Raw genomic sequence first — 18,181 nt, forward strand, 5'->3', positions numbered from 1 at the left:
GTCATATAAAATGATAAATATTTATTCATTGTAAAAGGGAACCCCACAATTATCCAAAAACTATTTATATTATATATTTATGTTTATGAAGAGCAATCGATGAAAAGAATTATGTATAATTAAGTTTATGTTTATTGTTTGTATGCTGGTACACTTGTTTGTCTTTTGTGTAATTATATTTATGTTAAATGTTAGAACCATATATTGTGACTAAAAATCTCCACTCTCCGTTTAATTAATAATTTAATTATTTTTTGGGTGACTTGCTTTAGACTTGCTCTAAATAATGTTACTAATGCTTTGGAAATTCTCTCTCGTTCTTACAGCTGGCAATAATGTTGGCGTTGGCGGAGCTGGTGGCAATGCCAATTCGGAGTTTGTCAAGCAGGAATTGCGAGCTGTGGTCAGTGTGCGTGCCCAGCAAGCGGCGGCGGCGGCCACGGGAGGAGGCGTGAGTGGAGGAAATGTGGCGCAACGCGGCCAGACGCCGCAGAGTCCGTTGCAGCAGGGACCAATGATCGGTGGCGGCAATAGTACAAATGCGATGGGCAATGCCACGCCCGGTGGCAGCGTTAATGCCGGCAATCTTCACTTGCCGCCAGATGAGATAATGGGATTTAGCTTCGAGACGCGTGAGTATATATAACTTTTAATCTACTTTCATTTAATTTATTACTAATATATGAATTCACATTCATTTACAGCGGACTTCTACACCAGCAGCGCCTCCAGGTGACCCTAAGGCGTGTCCAGATACTCATCAAGCGATCCGGGAATCCAGGAAGAACAACAGCAATGGCAAACAACATTACAACTACTACGACAAACTGCTACAGCAAATAGATCATTTCGATATCTTCTTCAAAACGCATTTATAACGTTGGCTCGCCCAAGTTTCTCTTTTTCTAAAAAAGATGAATACCAATCAACAATTTTGCCACACTTTCGTTCAACACACACAGCCACGCAGGCGTAAAAAAAAAAACATTAAGTAATTAACAAAAAAAAATATGAAAAAATAAACAAAAAAAAAATGAGAAGCGAACGCCTAGAAATGCGTAAAATATAAATGTAAAATTCAAACCGATAAATAGCAGCACCTTTCAATAAGCCAAAACGTTAATACAATTAATATAAATTTATATATATAACAAAAATATATATATATATGCGTAAATATATTTATTATTAACACTAGCAAATATTAATTGTAATGCATACATAAAAGAAGAGAAAAAACAAAACGAGATAAATATTAAATAACAGACACGCTATAGTTAAATATTTTGAAATGCTGCTAAACATTATACAACAAAAGTAAAACAAAACAAAGCAAAGCAAACATATTTATTACGTATAAAGCATAGGCTAAGATGCTATATATATAGTATATAAATATATATATACAAAATCACACACGTACACGTATGTATATCTTTATGCATATACATATATGTATGACGTTTCAAGCTGTTGTTTAATATATTGATATTTGTATAACTAACAAAAGTAAAACTCTATATATATTTATATATAGACATGAGAATGACAGCAGTTTGATAGGCTTTAAATTTAATTAGTTTTAATTACAACAAAAATAACAAAATGTATACAATTTGAACGAACTATAAAATGTAACACACACACACACACAGACACACACATACACGTACACGTACACTCACACAAACACATACCACACCACCCACACCCACATTAAACAAAAATACATAGCATATATTAAATATATGTACGCATAACTACAATTTAGTGTTGAATTTTTTTCAGTGTGATAATTTGTTAAATTTTATATTATTTGTTGCTCTTGAGCGTGTCCTTACCCCCATACATAATATGATTTCCAAAAGTTTCAATTTCTTTTTACTACTATATATGATTTTAATGCGAATGCAAATTGCTAAATCACAAAAACAACCAAACAATCGATGAACTCAATTAGTTGAAAACAATATATATTGTACAATAATAATTACTATTTGTTATGCCGCTCTGTAACGTTGTAACTATATATATATTTATATATATATATATTTGTACATACACATATACATATACAAATCTTTTAGCACACACATGCCTATACTCTTTCTAAATTCTATTTCCGTTTCGAAATTGTAATTGATAATTTAGTTAATGCTCTACACGTAATTATTTGATAATGTTTATGTTCTAACATATAACAAGCAACATGAAAAGCAAACACTGAGCAGTCATGTCAGTGTCTATGTGAAGGCTATTTTACAGGTTTTTGTTTAAACTAATTAGTAACACAGTTTTATTGAGATAATATTAATACTTCTTTTATACACATTATACACACACACACACAGTACATTATGTAGGATATTACAATTCAATTCAAATTTAAATGCAACGTTTGACGAGAACAAACAGCAACAAATGAAATCACAATTTGTTTGCAACAGACAAAGGCGACAACAAAAAATAAAAAATAAAATGTGGGAAATGTTTCTCTTATTTATGTGTAGTTATTTTTATTATTATTCTTATTATTATTCATTTTTTGCTTTGTTTACGCAAAAAGCATCTATAAACTATAATATGTAGTTGGGTTCAATCGTTATAAATATTATTATTATTATTATTATTTTAAAAATGCTATACAAATATTATTATATACATATTATATAAATATCTATTTTAAATATAGTTTTTTAATTTTATTAAATATGTTTTAAATACGAGAAAAACGTAAATAAAAATTTATATACAATATATAAAAACCAATTAAGTTTTATTTATTATGATGCTGAAAAAAATCAACAAATTCAACAACGATAATTATTATAAAATTTGCAAAAAAAATACAAAAAAAAAAACGAAAACAAATAAAAATATTTAATTAATGTGTAAAGTGAAGATATTAACACTTGGGAAAATAGAAATACCTCTCGTTAAGTTCAAAAAACCTATAATTAAAAAATACAAATACAAATTTATATACATACATACATATATATTAACTCATGAAAACCAAATTAAGGATTACTAAACATAATAGATTAAAATTAGAATATTGAATAGCATTTCGTATTCGCATTCGTATTCTAATAATATGAATTTGTATATATTTCAATGCTAATTGCAAATTGAAAGTTTCATATAAATATTTGAATAATTCAATAAGAATTAAGATCATTACATTTTTTTTAAGACGCTGCTAGTTAAATTTCAGTTTTTAAGAGGCTACATTTAATGCAATTAAATAAAAAAAGATAAACAACCTGCAGTACTCGAAATCCCCCTCGGACTCCACAACGATTGTATGAATTACAAGATTTTTGACATGGTGTCAGTAGTGGGGTCTATTTTAAGGGAATTTTGGAAGTTGGAAAATGATTTCAGCTTCACTCTCGGTTCTCACATAGATAATATTTGTTTATACTGAATAAAACCTCAACCGAATGGCGAAAAACGAAAAAGTAAATGATATACACACGTATACTGCATTTAGAATAGGTTTGAATAATCCCCAAATTATTCAAAGATTATCAAGTACGAGTATATATTCATATATAGTATATAATTAAGTGACTTGGCTAAAGGTTATAGTAAATTTCACAGACACACAGCAACACAAAAAGTACATATAAAGTGCATTAATGAATTTAAGCATTTAATGAAATTAATTAATTTATAAGCATACAAAATTATATAGTTATACACGCCCTTATATATATATACGAATATATATATATTTAACAAAAAAAATATTTACAAAAAAAAAATGAAATCACTTTCATATGCATAATAATTAATTGAATACATTTAATACGATATTGAAGCTAGCTATGAATTATACAGTAATAAGAGAAATGCAAAAAAAATAAAAGAAAAAAAGAAAAAAGTACAGATTCCATTTTGATAAATATATTGAAATAAGTTAAAAGCACATCTACATTTAAGTTAATTACAATTGATTGTATATAATACATAAGCAAATATTTATTTAACGATTTCTATTAAGTTTTCTACCAACTCTTTCCACTGTACATATACGTATGTTTTCTCTCTGTCTATCTCTCGTTCTGTCTCTCTTACTTATAATGCAACCTAGTACCATAAATTTGTACCAAAATAAATAAGATCATGAAACAGTAATGACAAAAACAAATGCAACGCCCTGTACCCGTGCATAAAGCCTACAAAAGAAACAAACCAACCAGAGATGGTTAAAAAAACAATACAAGTATAACAACAAATACTATTTACTAATAATTACAAATACAAAGATGCCCTGAATCGTAATAAGTAGTGCCCAAAATACAAAACAAACAAAAAATAATACAAAAAAAAAAAACTTATACGAAATTCGAATCGAATCGATAAATTAAAACGAAATAAGTATATGTATATTAAATAGCATTTATAAAGTTATAACAAATTCTAAAACCAACAGCCTAAACAATTAGCTATAAACAACAAATAGTCAAAACAAATAGCACAATTTTGTATAAAATTATCCTTAATAACCATTGCATAATTTCAATACAAAGCAACCGTTAGACATCATACTTAGTGCAGGCAGGAACACTTAATATTAGCAACCATTTCACAGTTATTGCAAAAAGTATGGCACCACTCTTCACTCACATACACATATGAACTTACATATACAGGATGACTGCTATGAACTGCAATTTGTACAATTTTCCATTCATTTGTTTCATTCCCATTTTGTTTCTCTGCGTTGCTGAGCAAATCCACATTGCAGTATTTTTTAGTTCCAAGTTCCAAAATATATCGAAATAACCGATAAAAGTTTTAAGTATTTTGCGATCGAAATGAACGTTAATTTCGAATCGGTCACTTTTGTAGTATTTCTTATTTCAGTTGTAGTTCATTTTAGGCGATCCTGTATATTGTCTCTTACATGGAAAAAGCTGGATGGATAGAAAGTCTTGTTGATTGGCTGTGTTAAAAAAAAGACAAAGAAAAAGATGAGGTACGACGAAATGAACAATGAAAAATTGATAATGCGAACAGTCGAGTTTAATGGGGTTTTCGAGGATAAAGTATGTAATAAGCGTAATGTAGTTAGACGCGTTCAGATAACGCCTAGTTAACTGAGTCTCGATAGGTTAGTTTTCGACGGAAGTAAGATCAGTTCAAATACAATTACTCATATTCTCTAAGTACTAACAGACTTTTTAAGTTATTTGTCAAACACATCATTATTATTATTTAATATTGTTTGTCCTTTGTTATTTTCGGGTTGGAGGAGTCGATGAAAAATATGGTTAAACCTTACTCGTACAATGTTACAAAATAAATGTTATATTGTGTTGTTGTCCACTCACTGTTCGGAATACGAATTAAATAATAATAATATTGTGCATATTTGAGACATGTTTTGTGTAAGTCTACCCGTTTTGCTATGTATTGTATTTTTATGTATGGGAGACACACCCCCTCTCTATCACAGACACCCTAACGCACTCATTCACACTCAATGTAATCGGAGAGGGAGAGAACAATTATACCAAACACAAGTAATCACTTGAATTACGACACATTTGTTTACACCAACAAAATGTGTATAAGTAATTAATTAAATAACTAATCGAATACCCTGTGCCCATCGTAGCTGCAAGGGTATCATAGTAATCTGAATTCTCCTCTTCTATGGATGCTGAAGATATTTCCCTTGCTTAACCTACGCTAATCGAAAAAGATTAAATCAAAATTCAAGTACAATTTGAAGAGATAGGTAAAGGCATTTTAAAAGTTATTTTAATCAATGGAAAGCATAGGGAATGAGAGGGTATAGGGTATCTCAGAACTGGGTACAGGGTATCTCACAGTCGAGTGTTCTCACTTATATATTTCAAATAAAATGTATGTACAATGTGTAAATGTAAAATGTAAGAAAAAGCACCTTCAATTGAATTTACATGAAACAAAACAAGACAAAACAAAAAAAAGAATATGTTTAAAACGATGTACGGCTATGTTTATGTTTGTATACTTACAAATCTATGAATAATTAAATTTATTAATTAATTATAAATTAAATATACAATGAAATACAATACACAACATTAACAGTAACAGTAACAGTAACATTAACATTACATTAACAGCAACCACAAGAGCAACAGAAACAACACTCACACTTAAAACGATTGCAAACTGAAACAACAAGAAAATTCAACATGAATATGAAAATGAAAATGAGAAATGGAAAAAGACTAAATAAAATATTAATGAATTAAGAGTAATACGAGTCTTATTGCTATGAAGTTGTTAAAACCTGGTAAGTTCAACTCCAATCGTTTATTTTTTATTTGCCTTTTTATTACAGCGATGAATGAAAGCGTTTCATTCTTTTGAACTTTTGCCCAAATTTATGAATATTTTGACGTATGAGAAACTTGTAGAGCTGGTCATTAAAGTTTCAGGTCTTTGACACCGTCGGACCTTTCACATTAAATTCGAAGACCTGTTTTTCCCTTTTCGGCCTTGAAGCGAATAAGCTTACTTACCATAAACTATCCACTTGGGTTTTATGTTAAGCTTGGTAATGGATCTTTTCGGATTATTGTTGTAAGACTTTCAAAGCCTATAATTTTAGTTGTAAATTAAACAATGCCAAACGATATTTCAATTTAAAATTAGTGATGAATTTAATAAAGAGTCAATCTTATAAATTTACATATCTCAGATTTAAAAAAAAATTATAGGGTATCTCGCAGTCACGCAGACCCATTTAGAATTAGCATTTCTTGGTCTTGAATAAATTAAACAAATTGTGTAGAGTTGTGATTGCTGAGGTGGAGCATTTGTTTGGTATTTACTTAGATTGTGACGTGCACTCTTATAATTAGACCAAATAAATCTCTTATTTGTACAGTACATTACACTCCACATAATCCAATTAACATTTTGTGCAAATGCGATCCTAACGAATTGCTTATAAAACTCGACAATTTTTGGTATTTCAGGTGAGAATAAAAAGGGATCTAAGACCCCTAATGAGAATATAACCAAGAATGAAAGTGAAAATCCAAGAATAATGCGGAAATTAAAGGCAGAAAAATTATACAAATGTTTGCATGTGTGTGTGTGTGTATGCTTTGTGCATGCAACAAAGAAAATTATATAAAATTAATGTTATTCGATTTATATAATGCTTAAACTATTATAAATAGATAAGATCTAATATTATTTTTCAAGAAAAGCTTCAAAAACAACTTCAGCTAACTGGAAAGTGGTTTATTATATTTGGTTATGCAATTCGTGTGTGTTTAAGTTATGTAATCATTTTCGAAATATGGTTGACTAACTTCCCAACTAATTATAGTGATTTTCTCTACTAACAAACTGTGCTAATTATTTATTAAGACAAAGTGCTTTCTTCTGATTGCAGTGAGTATGTTTAGCTATTCATTTCGCATGCTGCAACCATGTTGTTAATTAAACCCATTAACAAGTATCAGAGGATATTTCAAAGATAATGCATGCAATAAACTCAGAGGTAAGTATGTAGTGAGTAAAGCTTAAAGTAGACGATCTGGTAAACAAATTTATTAAGAGTATCTTAAGAGTATCTTACCAGAGTACTAGATGTTTTCATGATTGTGTTTGCTTTTTACAGATGTTGAATCAGATTATATATATCTATCTTATAAGCAGCCTTAGTGCAGTTTGTTACTGCCTAGAAAATGGCTTGGCAAGGACTCCTCCCATGGGCTGGTTGTCCTGGGAGCGTTTTCGCTGCAACACCGACTGCACAAATGATCCCTACAATTGTATAAGGTATATCGATTAAATTAAAGTTCATCATTTATTAAATCATCATATTTGGCATAGTGAAAGGCTCTTTCAAGTCATGGCTGATTTGCTGGTTTCCGAAGGATACGCTTCGGCTGGCTATGAATATGTTAATATCGATGATTGTTGGCTGGAAAAGCATCGAGGTCCTGCAGGACAGTTGCTGTCTGATCACAAACGATTTCCGAACGGCATGAAGGCGCTGTCCGATTATGTAAGCAATAGGAATGAATCAGTTATAATCCTTAGTCATCCTTGCATTATCTTTAGATACATGCCCGTGGACTAAAGTTCGGAATATACGAGGATTACGGTAACTATACGTGTGCAGGTTATCCAGGAATTATTGGCTACGAGGAATCGGATGCACATCAGTTCGCTGCTTGGAATGTCGACTATGTAAAGTTGGATGGATGCTATGCTCAACCCTATGATATGGATCGGGGTTATTCGGAATTCGGCCGGTATCTGAATAGCACAGGGAAACCCATGGTTTATTCCTGCAGCTGGCCTGTTTATCAGATCTATGCGGGTATTCAGCCCAACTTCTCAGCCATTCAAAGTCACTGCAATCTATGGAGGAACTATGATGACATTCAGGACTCTTGGGCGTCGGTTGAGAATATTATCGACTACTATGGCAATAATCAGGATATAATTGCGCCTAATGCGGGTCCTGGTCACTGGAACGATCCTGATATGGTATGAGTATCTTCGATAAATGATGACTTTGGATTTTTATATCCTTGCTTTATTACAGTTGATAATTGGAAATTTTGGGCTCAGCTACGAACAGGCAAAAACCCAATTTGCTGTGTGGGCAATTCTCGCAGCGCCGCTTTTAATGTCTGTCGATCTGAGAACAATTCGTCCTGAATTTAAGGATATTTTGCTGAATCGAAAAATAATTGCTGTCGATCAAGATCCATTGGGAATTCAAGGACGCAGAATCTACAAGCACAAAGGCATCGAAATTTGGTCAAAGCCCATCAGTCCAGTTTATCAAATATATTACTCCTATGCAATTGCATTCATCAATCGGAGAACGGATGGAACTCCTTCCGATATCTCTGTGACATTGAAGGAGTTGGGATTGATAAACTCTTCGGGATACAGAGTTGAGGTAAGTTACAATAAAAAGGAATAATATATGTAGTATATAAAGCATGCTTGATGTCGATCAATAGAGTTGATCCTTGTGATCTTAGCAACATTTGTCCCTTGAAAATGCGATACAATATGGTTAAAATATAACTTATTTTCGAAAAAGGACATTCGTGTTTTGGCCATAGCTTGGTCAAATCTTGAAGGATATGGCAAGGATATACATTTTTGTAATCACAAAGATTAACATTATCAATTGGCATTCAAGAATTCGCGAGATATTCTTAAAAAATTAAACTCAATTTTTTAAAGAAAAATTGTTAAAATTGACCGAGATCGGCCGTATCTCGGTCATTTCAAGGACAATCGGAATGTCCTTTTATACAAGGATAGGTCTAATCAATACAAACTGATTGGCATATTAAAAAGGACGAACGTCCTGCAAACAGCAAAGTTACAAGGACTTTTTTATATACCGAAAATAACGAATATCTCGAGCATATCCTGTCTGATCCTTGCAAATCATGTGTCGAATAAAACTTCCTGGTGAGTACTATCATCCTGCCAAAGGACATCCAAATCGTCCTTGAAGTTCTAAAGTTAGAATGAAATTTGTGAATTTCAACTTCTTCTGACCAAAAAATTACAAGTTTTTGGTTCTTAGATGACCTTATGTTATTTTTGACGCAGATCGGTATATTTAGCCAGAACATTTGTTTTTTATAATACTTACTCACATACTTACTTTATTAGAGTATTTTATTAATGCCAGGACATTTGTTTTTGATAATACTTAATCACATATTTACCTTACTAAAACTTTTTGATTTAATAGCAAGTCATAAATACGATATTAATGTTGCTTGCATTTTTTTATTTATATAAACAAAATATTATATTTACTTCTACTCTTATCATTTCAGGATCTATACGAAAACGTTGACTATGGAATATTATATCCGCATACTAAAATCAAGGTGAAGGTGAATCCGTCTGGCGTTGTTATGTTGAAAGCTGAAACCCAATACCTTAAAAATGTGTAACATTTCTAACAAACTTAATGTAAATGTATTGTTGCGTTTGAATAATAAACAAATAAAAACACTTTAACGCCAGTTAACGTGATATTTGCCCTATTTAAATGACTGATATAAAGAGGAGACAGATCCATGTTGAGTAATAAAGCATTTGATACATTAAACTTTATGTTTATTATTATTTGTAGTTGTGATTACTATATATTTTTTAATAAAATTGTTGTATTGTTGATAAGCTATTGACTTATTAAGGAATACTTCTTGTCCTACCGGGTAATATTACTTGTATTGTGTGCTTCATAGTCCATTACTTCCTCATAAATTAACTCCTTCCATTGCTCGACTGTGTGCTCCCTTTCATCAACGCTATGATCATATGGCTCTGGAGCAGGCTGTTGAAAGAGAAGCATGGAATTTATATTAGAGATTATGGTCGTAATCGAACACCTTAGAAAATAAACTAAAGAACCTTTAGGTTCCTTTTACCGAGTCCTTTTCAAACTAAGTAACTAAGTAAGTAACTAATTCAAGAATGAAACAGGAATTGATTAGAAGCCAAACGGACTGACAATTTGAATTCCATCAACATTATTCGAATATACATAGAAGTTCTAAATTGTTATACTTATTGTAAAAGGTATTTAAAGTATTTGTTAGAGTTCAAAGTAGTTCAGAAAAGTGATTTGCGCTTTACTTACAGCATCAACCTCTTCAGCATCGTACCACACATTAATGTACTCATGCTTTAAAGCTTTGTCCACGGATATTCGCAGCTCTGGATCAATGACTAGCATCTTACTAAGTAGATCCCTGGCCTCAGCTGCCTTCCTTCGACTGTTTTGATTATTATCAGTAGGAAACAGGCCATCAGGAAATAGCCTATCGAACGAATATCCAGTGTATCTTGGACGATTTTCAACATAATTGCGTACAGTTGGCTGCAGCCTCTGCATAAAGTTTGGCGATGGTGTACCCAGTTGCTCTGCAAAGCAAATGAAGCATAAGTGATTCAGATTCGCAATTTAAACTGATTTGTTTCAATTTACCAATTATCTTATTCCACTGATCAATATGATCAGTACCAGGGAAGAGTACACCACCGCGAATCATTTCACCCATAATGCAACCAACAGACCAAATGTCCACATTCTCGGTATAGCCCATTCCCAAGATAACCTCTGGAGCTCTGTAGTATCTGGTAACCACGTAAGGAGTCATCATAAATGTTGTACCCGCTGTGCGCGCAAGTCCAAAATCAAGAATCTTTAGAGTACAGTCGGCCTTAACAACTATATTGGAAGGTTTTAAATCCTACAACGAATAATAATGTGTTATTACAATTAAGGGAAATTGGAACCTTTTGAGAAAATTGATAGTTTACTCTATGTATAATTCCAGCGGAATGCAAATGCTTGATTCCGCATAGCATTTGATAAAGCAAATACGACATTCGATCATGATCCAAATCCATTTGAATCACTTGGCATAGATTAGCATCCATCAGCTCCATTACAAGATAAACATCTTGGAATTCCTCTAAATTGCGCTGAGGCGTGAACGCATTAAGCAAACCGATAATCTGGAATAGGAAAATATAGCAATGATATTGCATGCAACTTGCATCCTTATATGATCAGTTACATACATTCTTGTGATTCACAAGTTTCATTAGCTTGAACTCTCTATAAGCTCTTTTAGCATGCGTCACATTTTGGAATGGTCGAGATAACTTTTTAATTGCGACGTGTTGTTCAGTAATCGTATCGTAAGCAGCACTGAAACGAAAACGAGTTAGAGAAAATCAGAAATTTGGTAGTCAAAGACATTCATGAATCATTCATTTAGTTCTTCCCAAAGTCCATTGAACCTGTCTCATCATTGTTCTCATTCTTTAATCTTTCTAGTGTTTGCAAACAAAATCTTTCCAAGTTATTCTTCTTCTTGGTGACAATTTATATTAATATATTGATTCGTAACAAAATCATTAGATAAGACTCTTTAAAGACCCTCCCTCAGAACGCCATGTTATCGATTGTACAACCAAGATAAGATAAATATAACAAGACAAACAAAACTATTTTAGACTCGGTGAAAATTAAATATTCGTTCATGGTGAAGCAAATTAGTTGACTACGGACTGACGGACATGCCAATATCGACCTATTTGGATGCCCTAATTATGAATGTTTATATTATATACTTCTACCACGTTTGTTATAACTTGCAAAATTACAACAGCGTCTCCTATAATCAATATAGTGCGATTGTACATACATTTTAGTAATCCAAAATAAATTATTTTAAAAATTGTACTCTTTTCTTAAACGAAATTAAAATTTAATCTAAACGACAATTTGAACAAGTTTTTATTTTACTAAATTTCTAGTTTTAAAATCGAAATATAATATTTCAAAGAATCCAAAAATAAAGCTGGGTTTGAAAAATCAATAAGAAATTATGATTGTATCCCAATTTCATATGTTTATAAAAGATAATAAGAAATGTTGACTTACCAAACGATTCCTTGGGCTCCAGATCCAATTGGCCTTAACTTAATGTACCGACTGAGGATTGTGAAATTGGTATCACCGACTTCAACGGTATAATGATGCTGGGTGGCCATATTAAAGTGTTTAATTCTTATTTCCGTTAAAGACAATTATTGACCATTTCGTCCTGAAATCAAAAAAGAAAATGTTTCATGATTACAAATATAAATTAAAACATATCTTAAATTTTTTTTTTAATTAGTGCTGTTATTTGTCAAAATTTTCTAATTATAATTTCAGTTACTGGTATTTTATATTTTCTTTACTTTTTATAAAAGAACATTATATTTATTTATACATTTATTCTTCATTAAATTTTTTTTTATTTCTTTAAAACTTTGTTCCATACAAAAAGTATTATTATCATGATTATGTAAACAAACAATTATCTTTCTTCGAACTAAAGAAACTTCCCTCGTTGGTGGTATGACGCATGACCATAATACGGCACTTTTGCCGGTGGACAGAAAGAAAGGACTCGGCCCCAAGGCAGCAAAATGCCGAATAATTTTTAATCGATAAAATGTGGTTGGCAAGAAAATAACCAGTTTTATAACAAGTTTCTGATTTTTGCCATTTTCTACACTTTATCAAAATGTTAACAAATAAATGCTTATTCATCAAAAATATAATTTAAGTCCATAACTTAATATATGTATTTTTATGACCACCAAACAAACTAGTAAAAATTTACTGTATAACACACACACCCACACTTGTACTATGCAAATGCACGTACATCAAAATGTTTCAGAAAGTGGATCGATATTCTGATAGCATACATACATTTCAATTGTATTGATCCATTTTACAACTGATATGTAAGAGGAATTACATGCCTATTAACATAAATATTTATTTAAAATCACCGAAATTGTTTAAACATTAGTAGATAATATATTGTCCACACACATCTATACAAATGTCGGTATGTACATTCTCTGAATGTGTGTGTCCAAATGTCGATAAAGTAATTTCTACTTTGCGGGGTTACTTTTTGTCAGGCTGCACAAATGTCGGTGTGTATCTTTTCTTTAACAAATCATTTTATTTCGTACACTTTTTATGCGCAGATGTATGTAGATACTTTTCTACTTTTATATTTTAGTCTATTAGAATCAAACATAAGAATGTCGCACAAAATATATACGAACACTCGTTAAACACATGCATAATATATACACTTTTTCAGGCATGCGTTTACTTTAATGCAAAGCGATTTATATAATTTTTTGTTAACTTACGCATATTATCAGTAAAAAAATAAATTTAAAACACAATTTTACATATGTATGTACATATGTTTAGTTCATCAATAATAAATAACTGTATGTATGCACAATCGTTGCGAAAGATTTGGATTAGAGGTGGAAAAACATCGATGGCACTATCGATGTGGTAAAAATCGATTTTTATGGCAACAAATAAGATAATTTGGAGACATATAATTTATAATTATTATAATGAATTAATTTTTATTGAATAATTCTTATTTAGAATGAAATTTAAACAAAGTATTAAGCTTTGTATACAAAGTTCGATGTTTCTCCACCTCTAAGATTGGGAGTAAGAATCGATATTTATCATAAGAAAGAGAAAAAGTAGGACTTTTGTTGTCTTAAATACCACAATTATAAAATATACTAAAAACTAGTTGGTAAAATGGTGTTACTATATATCGATAGTTGGACACGCAGTTTCCAATCAGAGCCACCTAATTGGAAGGTCAGCCGCTTCGCGAATTATATATTATAAAAAGGATGCTAATCACATGTTCTTTGATTACATTCAAACCGAACCAAAATAAAAAGTCTACACTTTAGAAAAACAGATTATATAATTTATCAAATATATCGGAAAATCTATCGATTACATTGAAACACTAAAATATTGGCTGCGCGGTAAATTTCGATGGTTTCGACCCAAAACTTAAAATATATTTGTATTGTTTAAATCCATGCAGTCACCATTTAACTTAAACAAACTAAAAAGGAAAGGAAATCACCATTATTTTCGTGCAATCGCATATAAAAAAGAACCCTTTTATTTTTTCGTGTTGGGCATTATTTTACACATTCTAGTACACTCCATTCGTAAATTTGAAAATCATTTGAAACTAAAAATTAGATTTTGTTAAATGCAGCAATATCAACGCTCTGCACTAACTCTTCAATTTTCTCAATTTCTTCGGTAAGCCAATCAATGGAAACCTTCTCATCCTCCACAACGCATGAGATGACTACCTTTTGAATACCAAAGGCAACCGGCACAAATTTCGAGGCTCCCCAAAGCAAGCCATCTAGAGTAATTTTGCGAATCTCGGCTTCCATAACCTTTAGATCGATTTCATCGTCCCATGGCTTTACATCTAGCAGTATGCTTGACTTGGCAATAATTGCGGTTTTAGTTGCCTTCTTCTCGGCATATTTGGTCAAGCGTTCTTCGCGAATTCGAGCATGCTCTTCATCTTCTTCATCGCTATCTGAGCCGAACAAGTCTACATCATCATCATCGTCATCAGCCTTTGCACTGACTTTAGCATTGGCATCAGCATTAGAGACGGGGGCGGTAGAGTTGACTTTGTTACTTGACAGTTGATTCTCTAATTGGGAGACACGACTTAAGATGGTCTGGAATATTCCCTGATATTCCTTGGTAGTCGCTTCCAGAGCTGCAAGTCGGCTCAAAACTTCAGTGTTCGCGCATGGTTCGACTTTGATGCCATCAATCTGCAAAAGCAAAATAACTTTACATTACATTGTACGTGAACAATTCGGTTTTGGGAATACAAAAAACAGCAATATTTTCTAAAATAAAATACGACCCGACAATTTCAAAGAAAAAACTACAGCACAATAAGTTGGAGTATCTCACCTTTTCCAAAGTATTTTGTAAGTGCTCCCTGGCTTTTGCAATTTCTGTTACTAAACTGCAGCTATTTGGCTTCGCGACCTTCAAATTACAACAAATAATATTTATAAATAGATTATTTTCATTTCAATGCAAGTGAAGGAAGGTGCATATATTTATTTGTAAGCGTATATATTATTTTGACAACATTTTGTATAACATACATGTACATACATATGTATTTTTCAAGACTTCTAATTTTGATGACCCAATAAAATAAAGCCGAAATCGCTTTGAGCCGCTATTTTAGTTTTTTTTACAAAGTTGGTAAGGATTATTGGACATTTTTATTTTTGGAAAATTAAAAAATTAGCTACTTGTTATAAACAATGAGTACATTCATTCAATATAAACAAACTATATTTTTTGTTATTTGCGTAATATTGTTGCTTGTTATTTAACCTTTAAACAAATTGATCGCAATCTTTTGCAGAACCCGGGTTAATTTTCTTATTATATATTGTGGTATTGTAACCCTTGGTAACAGAAAACGTGCTCGCAGAGATACTGCCGAATGTACATACATACATACATCTATGCTTATAATCCACAATTACATACATACAAACATGTGTACGTGTGCGAAAATTTTGTAAACTAAATTCACAGAACTTACGTCGGATAACTTTTCATAGTACAGTTTTTCTGCATTATCGTAGCGGGCCTTATCCACCCAGAATTTTTCCAAAGCTTCCACGCGCATCTTTCAAAATATATAAAAAAGAGATATAAAAACACCGCTCCACAGACGTTCGGCACCAAGAATAAGTATATCGGTGCTTGTTGCACTTCTTGAAAATGTGAAGGAATATCGATATTTAATGCCACATCACAGCTACAATAATCGCATTAGTTATGTGCTGGAATTCTAGATTAATATGCTTATCGAAGAAAATATTTAAAATTATCGACATATAAATAAATTACATTTTTAAATTAAAAATAGTTTGCATTTTCTTTATCGTACAAAAGTTTTAATTCTGAATTTATTAGAGGAAATAAACGAGTCGAAGATAAGCTCGAACAACCCAGAGATATTAATCGATTAATCGAATGATTTACAACCTTGTTGGCAACCAAATAATCTCTCACATTTAGCAATACGTGTCGAAAAGAATGAAGAAAATGGAATTAAGTCGGATAATTTATTGTGTAGCATTAACATATTTATGTTTTAGTGCAGCGAATGCTGAAATTATTAATAAGAATGTAGAACGAGTCCTCGATTTGTCGTCCCAACTCGTCAAGACGACATATAAAATCACCGCCGAGGAGACTACCGGCAAACCCATAAAGGAGTATGTGTTTATTGTCACCGAGCCAAATCTGTCGTATATTTCGGCAAAGGATGGATTGAACAAAAAAGTTGAAGTACAAAAGATACAAGAAGGTGGTGCAAGCGATGTGTTTTCCTACAAACTAACATTCAGCTCACCCTCTTCGAAGCAAAGCATTGTCATCGAAACAGTCTCCACCAAAAATATACTGCCACATCCATCGGAAATTAAACAAAACGATAAACAATTGGTGAAGTTTGTTGGCAAGCTTTATCTCTACTCGAAATATTCGACAAGTACCCAGAAGACCAACGTTATTCTTAGTTCGTCCAACATACTGTCGCATACTCAGGTCAAACCGTTCTCAGTATCGTCCAATAAAGTCTTCTTTGGACCCTATGAAAATATTGGAGGTAATTAGTTACTCATGGTATATACTAACAATGCCTAACTATAATTCTTTATTGGTATAGCACAATCGGAAGATGAACTGGTGCTGCACTATGAAAATCAAACGCCTTTCCTCACAGTCAATACTTTGGAACGCACAATCGAAGTATCACACTGGGGCAATATTGCTGTTAAGGAAGATATTCAATTGACGCATTCTGGAGCTAAACTGAAGGGTTCGTTCTCTCGCTACGATTTCCAAAAGGACGGCCGCTCAGGACAATCTGCTGTTAAGTCTTACAAAACCTATTTGCCAGCATCGGCCAATGGTGTTTACTATCGCGATACAAATGGCAACATTTCTACCTCTAACATGAATCTTATGCGCGACTTTGTTGATCTTGATCTTCGTCCAAGATTCCCATTGTTCGGTGGCTGGAAAACACAGTATACTCTTGGCTATAATGTGCCCTCCTATGAGTACCTGTACAGTTCAGGCAACAAATATATGCTGAAGATGCATCTCATCGATCATATCCATGACAATATGTTGATCGATGAAGCTGTTGTCAACATCATTCTACCCGAGGGATCCACAAATATTGAGCTCATAACGCCATACAGCGTAAAACGTCACCAAAATGATCTGATGTACACCTATTTGGATACCGTCGGACGTCCTGTTATCTCATTTTCGAAACAAAATTTGGTGGAAAATCACATTTCTGATTTCACTCTGAAGTACTCATTCTCAAAGGTATCCTTGCTGCAAGAGCCCTTGTTAGTTATTGGCTTCATTTACATCATCTTTTTATTCACCATTGTTTTCTTGCGATTAGATTTGTCGATTACATCTCATTCCCATAAAGATTAGTAATTCCTTAATTACAATAATGTGTGTAACTTTTCATTGTATCGAAAAGCAAATAAAAATGCACTTTAACAATATTTTGAGTTCTGATTATTATACATACATTCGATGTGCATTTAATGATAAACACAACAAGAAAAAAAACAGATTTTCGTAATACTATGTACTGATCCAAATTTTGATTACAATAAAACAACTTGAAAATTATGAGTTGATTTCATGTATTTT

At 32.1% G+C, this 18,181-nt stretch overlaps 5 protein-coding genes across 11 annotated transcripts in view; 3 read left to right on the forward strand and 2 right to left on the reverse strand.

Moving 5' to 3' along the window:
* The window catches only part of LOC132786284 (neurogenic protein mastermind), a 123,134-nt gene extending 121,817 nt beyond the window's left edge, over positions 1-1,317 (forward strand). For all 5 annotated transcript variants that reach the window (XM_060792890.1, XM_060793042.1, XM_060792815.1 and 2 more), the window contains 2 exons: positions 327-632; positions 705-1,317. In XM_060792890.1, the coding sequence (XP_060648873.1) occupies positions 327-632; positions 705-736 (338 nt within the window). In that variant the 3' untranslated portion in view covers positions 737-1,317. The remainder of the gene's footprint in view (positions 1-326; positions 633-704) is intronic.
* A 5,557-nt stretch (positions 1,318-6,874) lies between these two features.
* On the forward strand, positions 6,875-10,087 carry LOC132787201 (alpha-N-acetylgalactosaminidase). Of its 2 annotated transcripts, XM_060794162.1 has the most exons (7): positions 6,875-6,986; positions 7,412-7,519; positions 7,640-7,800; positions 7,855-8,029; positions 8,086-8,517; positions 8,576-8,938; positions 9,843-10,087. In XM_060794162.1, the coding sequence occupies exons 2-7, from the start codon at positions 7,499-7,501 to the stop codon at positions 9,960-9,962; spliced, it is 1,272 nt and encodes a 423-aa protein (XP_060650145.1). In that variant the 5' UTR covers positions 6,875-6,986; positions 7,412-7,498; the 3' UTR covers positions 9,963-10,087. The 2 variants fall into 2 exon arrangements, with proteins under 2 accessions (XP_060650145.1, XP_060650220.1); XM_060794237.1 differs by lacking the exon at positions 7,412-7,519 and having other exon boundaries at positions 6,882-6,986.
* Positions 10,088-10,106: 19 nt separating this feature from the next.
* LOC132787493 (stress-activated protein kinase JNK) lies at positions 10,107-13,861 on the reverse strand. The gene is made up of 7 exons (XM_060794600.1): positions 13,750-13,861; positions 12,470-12,632; positions 11,602-11,731; positions 11,338-11,535; positions 11,003-11,267; positions 10,655-10,938; positions 10,107-10,348 (listed from the first exon to the last, which is right to left on the reverse strand). The coding sequence occupies exons 2-7, from the start codon at positions 12,577-12,579 to the stop codon at positions 10,223-10,225; spliced, it is 1,113 nt and encodes a 370-aa protein (XP_060650583.1). The 5' UTR covers positions 12,580-12,632; positions 13,750-13,861; the 3' UTR covers positions 10,107-10,222.
* Positions 13,862-14,512: 651 nt separating this feature from the next.
* LOC132787635 (probable elongation factor 1-delta) lies at positions 14,513-16,203 on the reverse strand. 2 transcript variants are annotated; one of them, XM_060794851.1, is made up of 3 exons: positions 16,032-16,202; positions 15,380-15,457; positions 14,513-15,234 (listed from the first exon to the last, which is right to left on the reverse strand). In XM_060794851.1, the coding sequence occupies exons 1-3, from the start codon at positions 16,116-16,118 to the stop codon at positions 14,629-14,631; spliced, it is 771 nt and encodes a 256-aa protein (XP_060650834.1). In that variant the 5' UTR covers positions 16,119-16,202; the 3' UTR covers positions 14,513-14,628. The 2 variants fall into 2 exon arrangements, with proteins under 2 accessions (XP_060650834.1, XP_060650918.1); XM_060794935.1 differs by lacking the exon at positions 15,380-15,457 and having other exon boundaries at positions 16,032-16,203.
* A 278-nt stretch (positions 16,204-16,481) lies between these two features.
* LOC132786992 (dolichyl-diphosphooligosaccharide--protein glycosyltransferase subunit 1) lies at positions 16,482-18,160 on the forward strand. The gene is made up of 2 exons (XM_060793851.1): positions 16,482-17,105; positions 17,166-18,160. Exons 1-2 carry the CDS (start codon positions 16,532-16,534, stop codon positions 17,954-17,956), a joined length of 1,365 nt encoding a protein of 454 aa, XP_060649834.1. The 5' UTR covers positions 16,482-16,531; the 3' UTR covers positions 17,957-18,160.
* The last annotated feature ends 21 nt before the right edge of the window (positions 18,161-18,181 follow it).

Source organism: Drosophila nasuta, chromosome 2L (genome assembly GCF_023558535.2).
Source record: "Drosophila nasuta strain 15112-1781.00 chromosome 2L, ASM2355853v1, whole genome shotgun sequence".
Taxonomy (NCBI): Eukaryota; Metazoa; Arthropoda; class Insecta; order Diptera; family Drosophilidae; genus Drosophila; species Drosophila nasuta.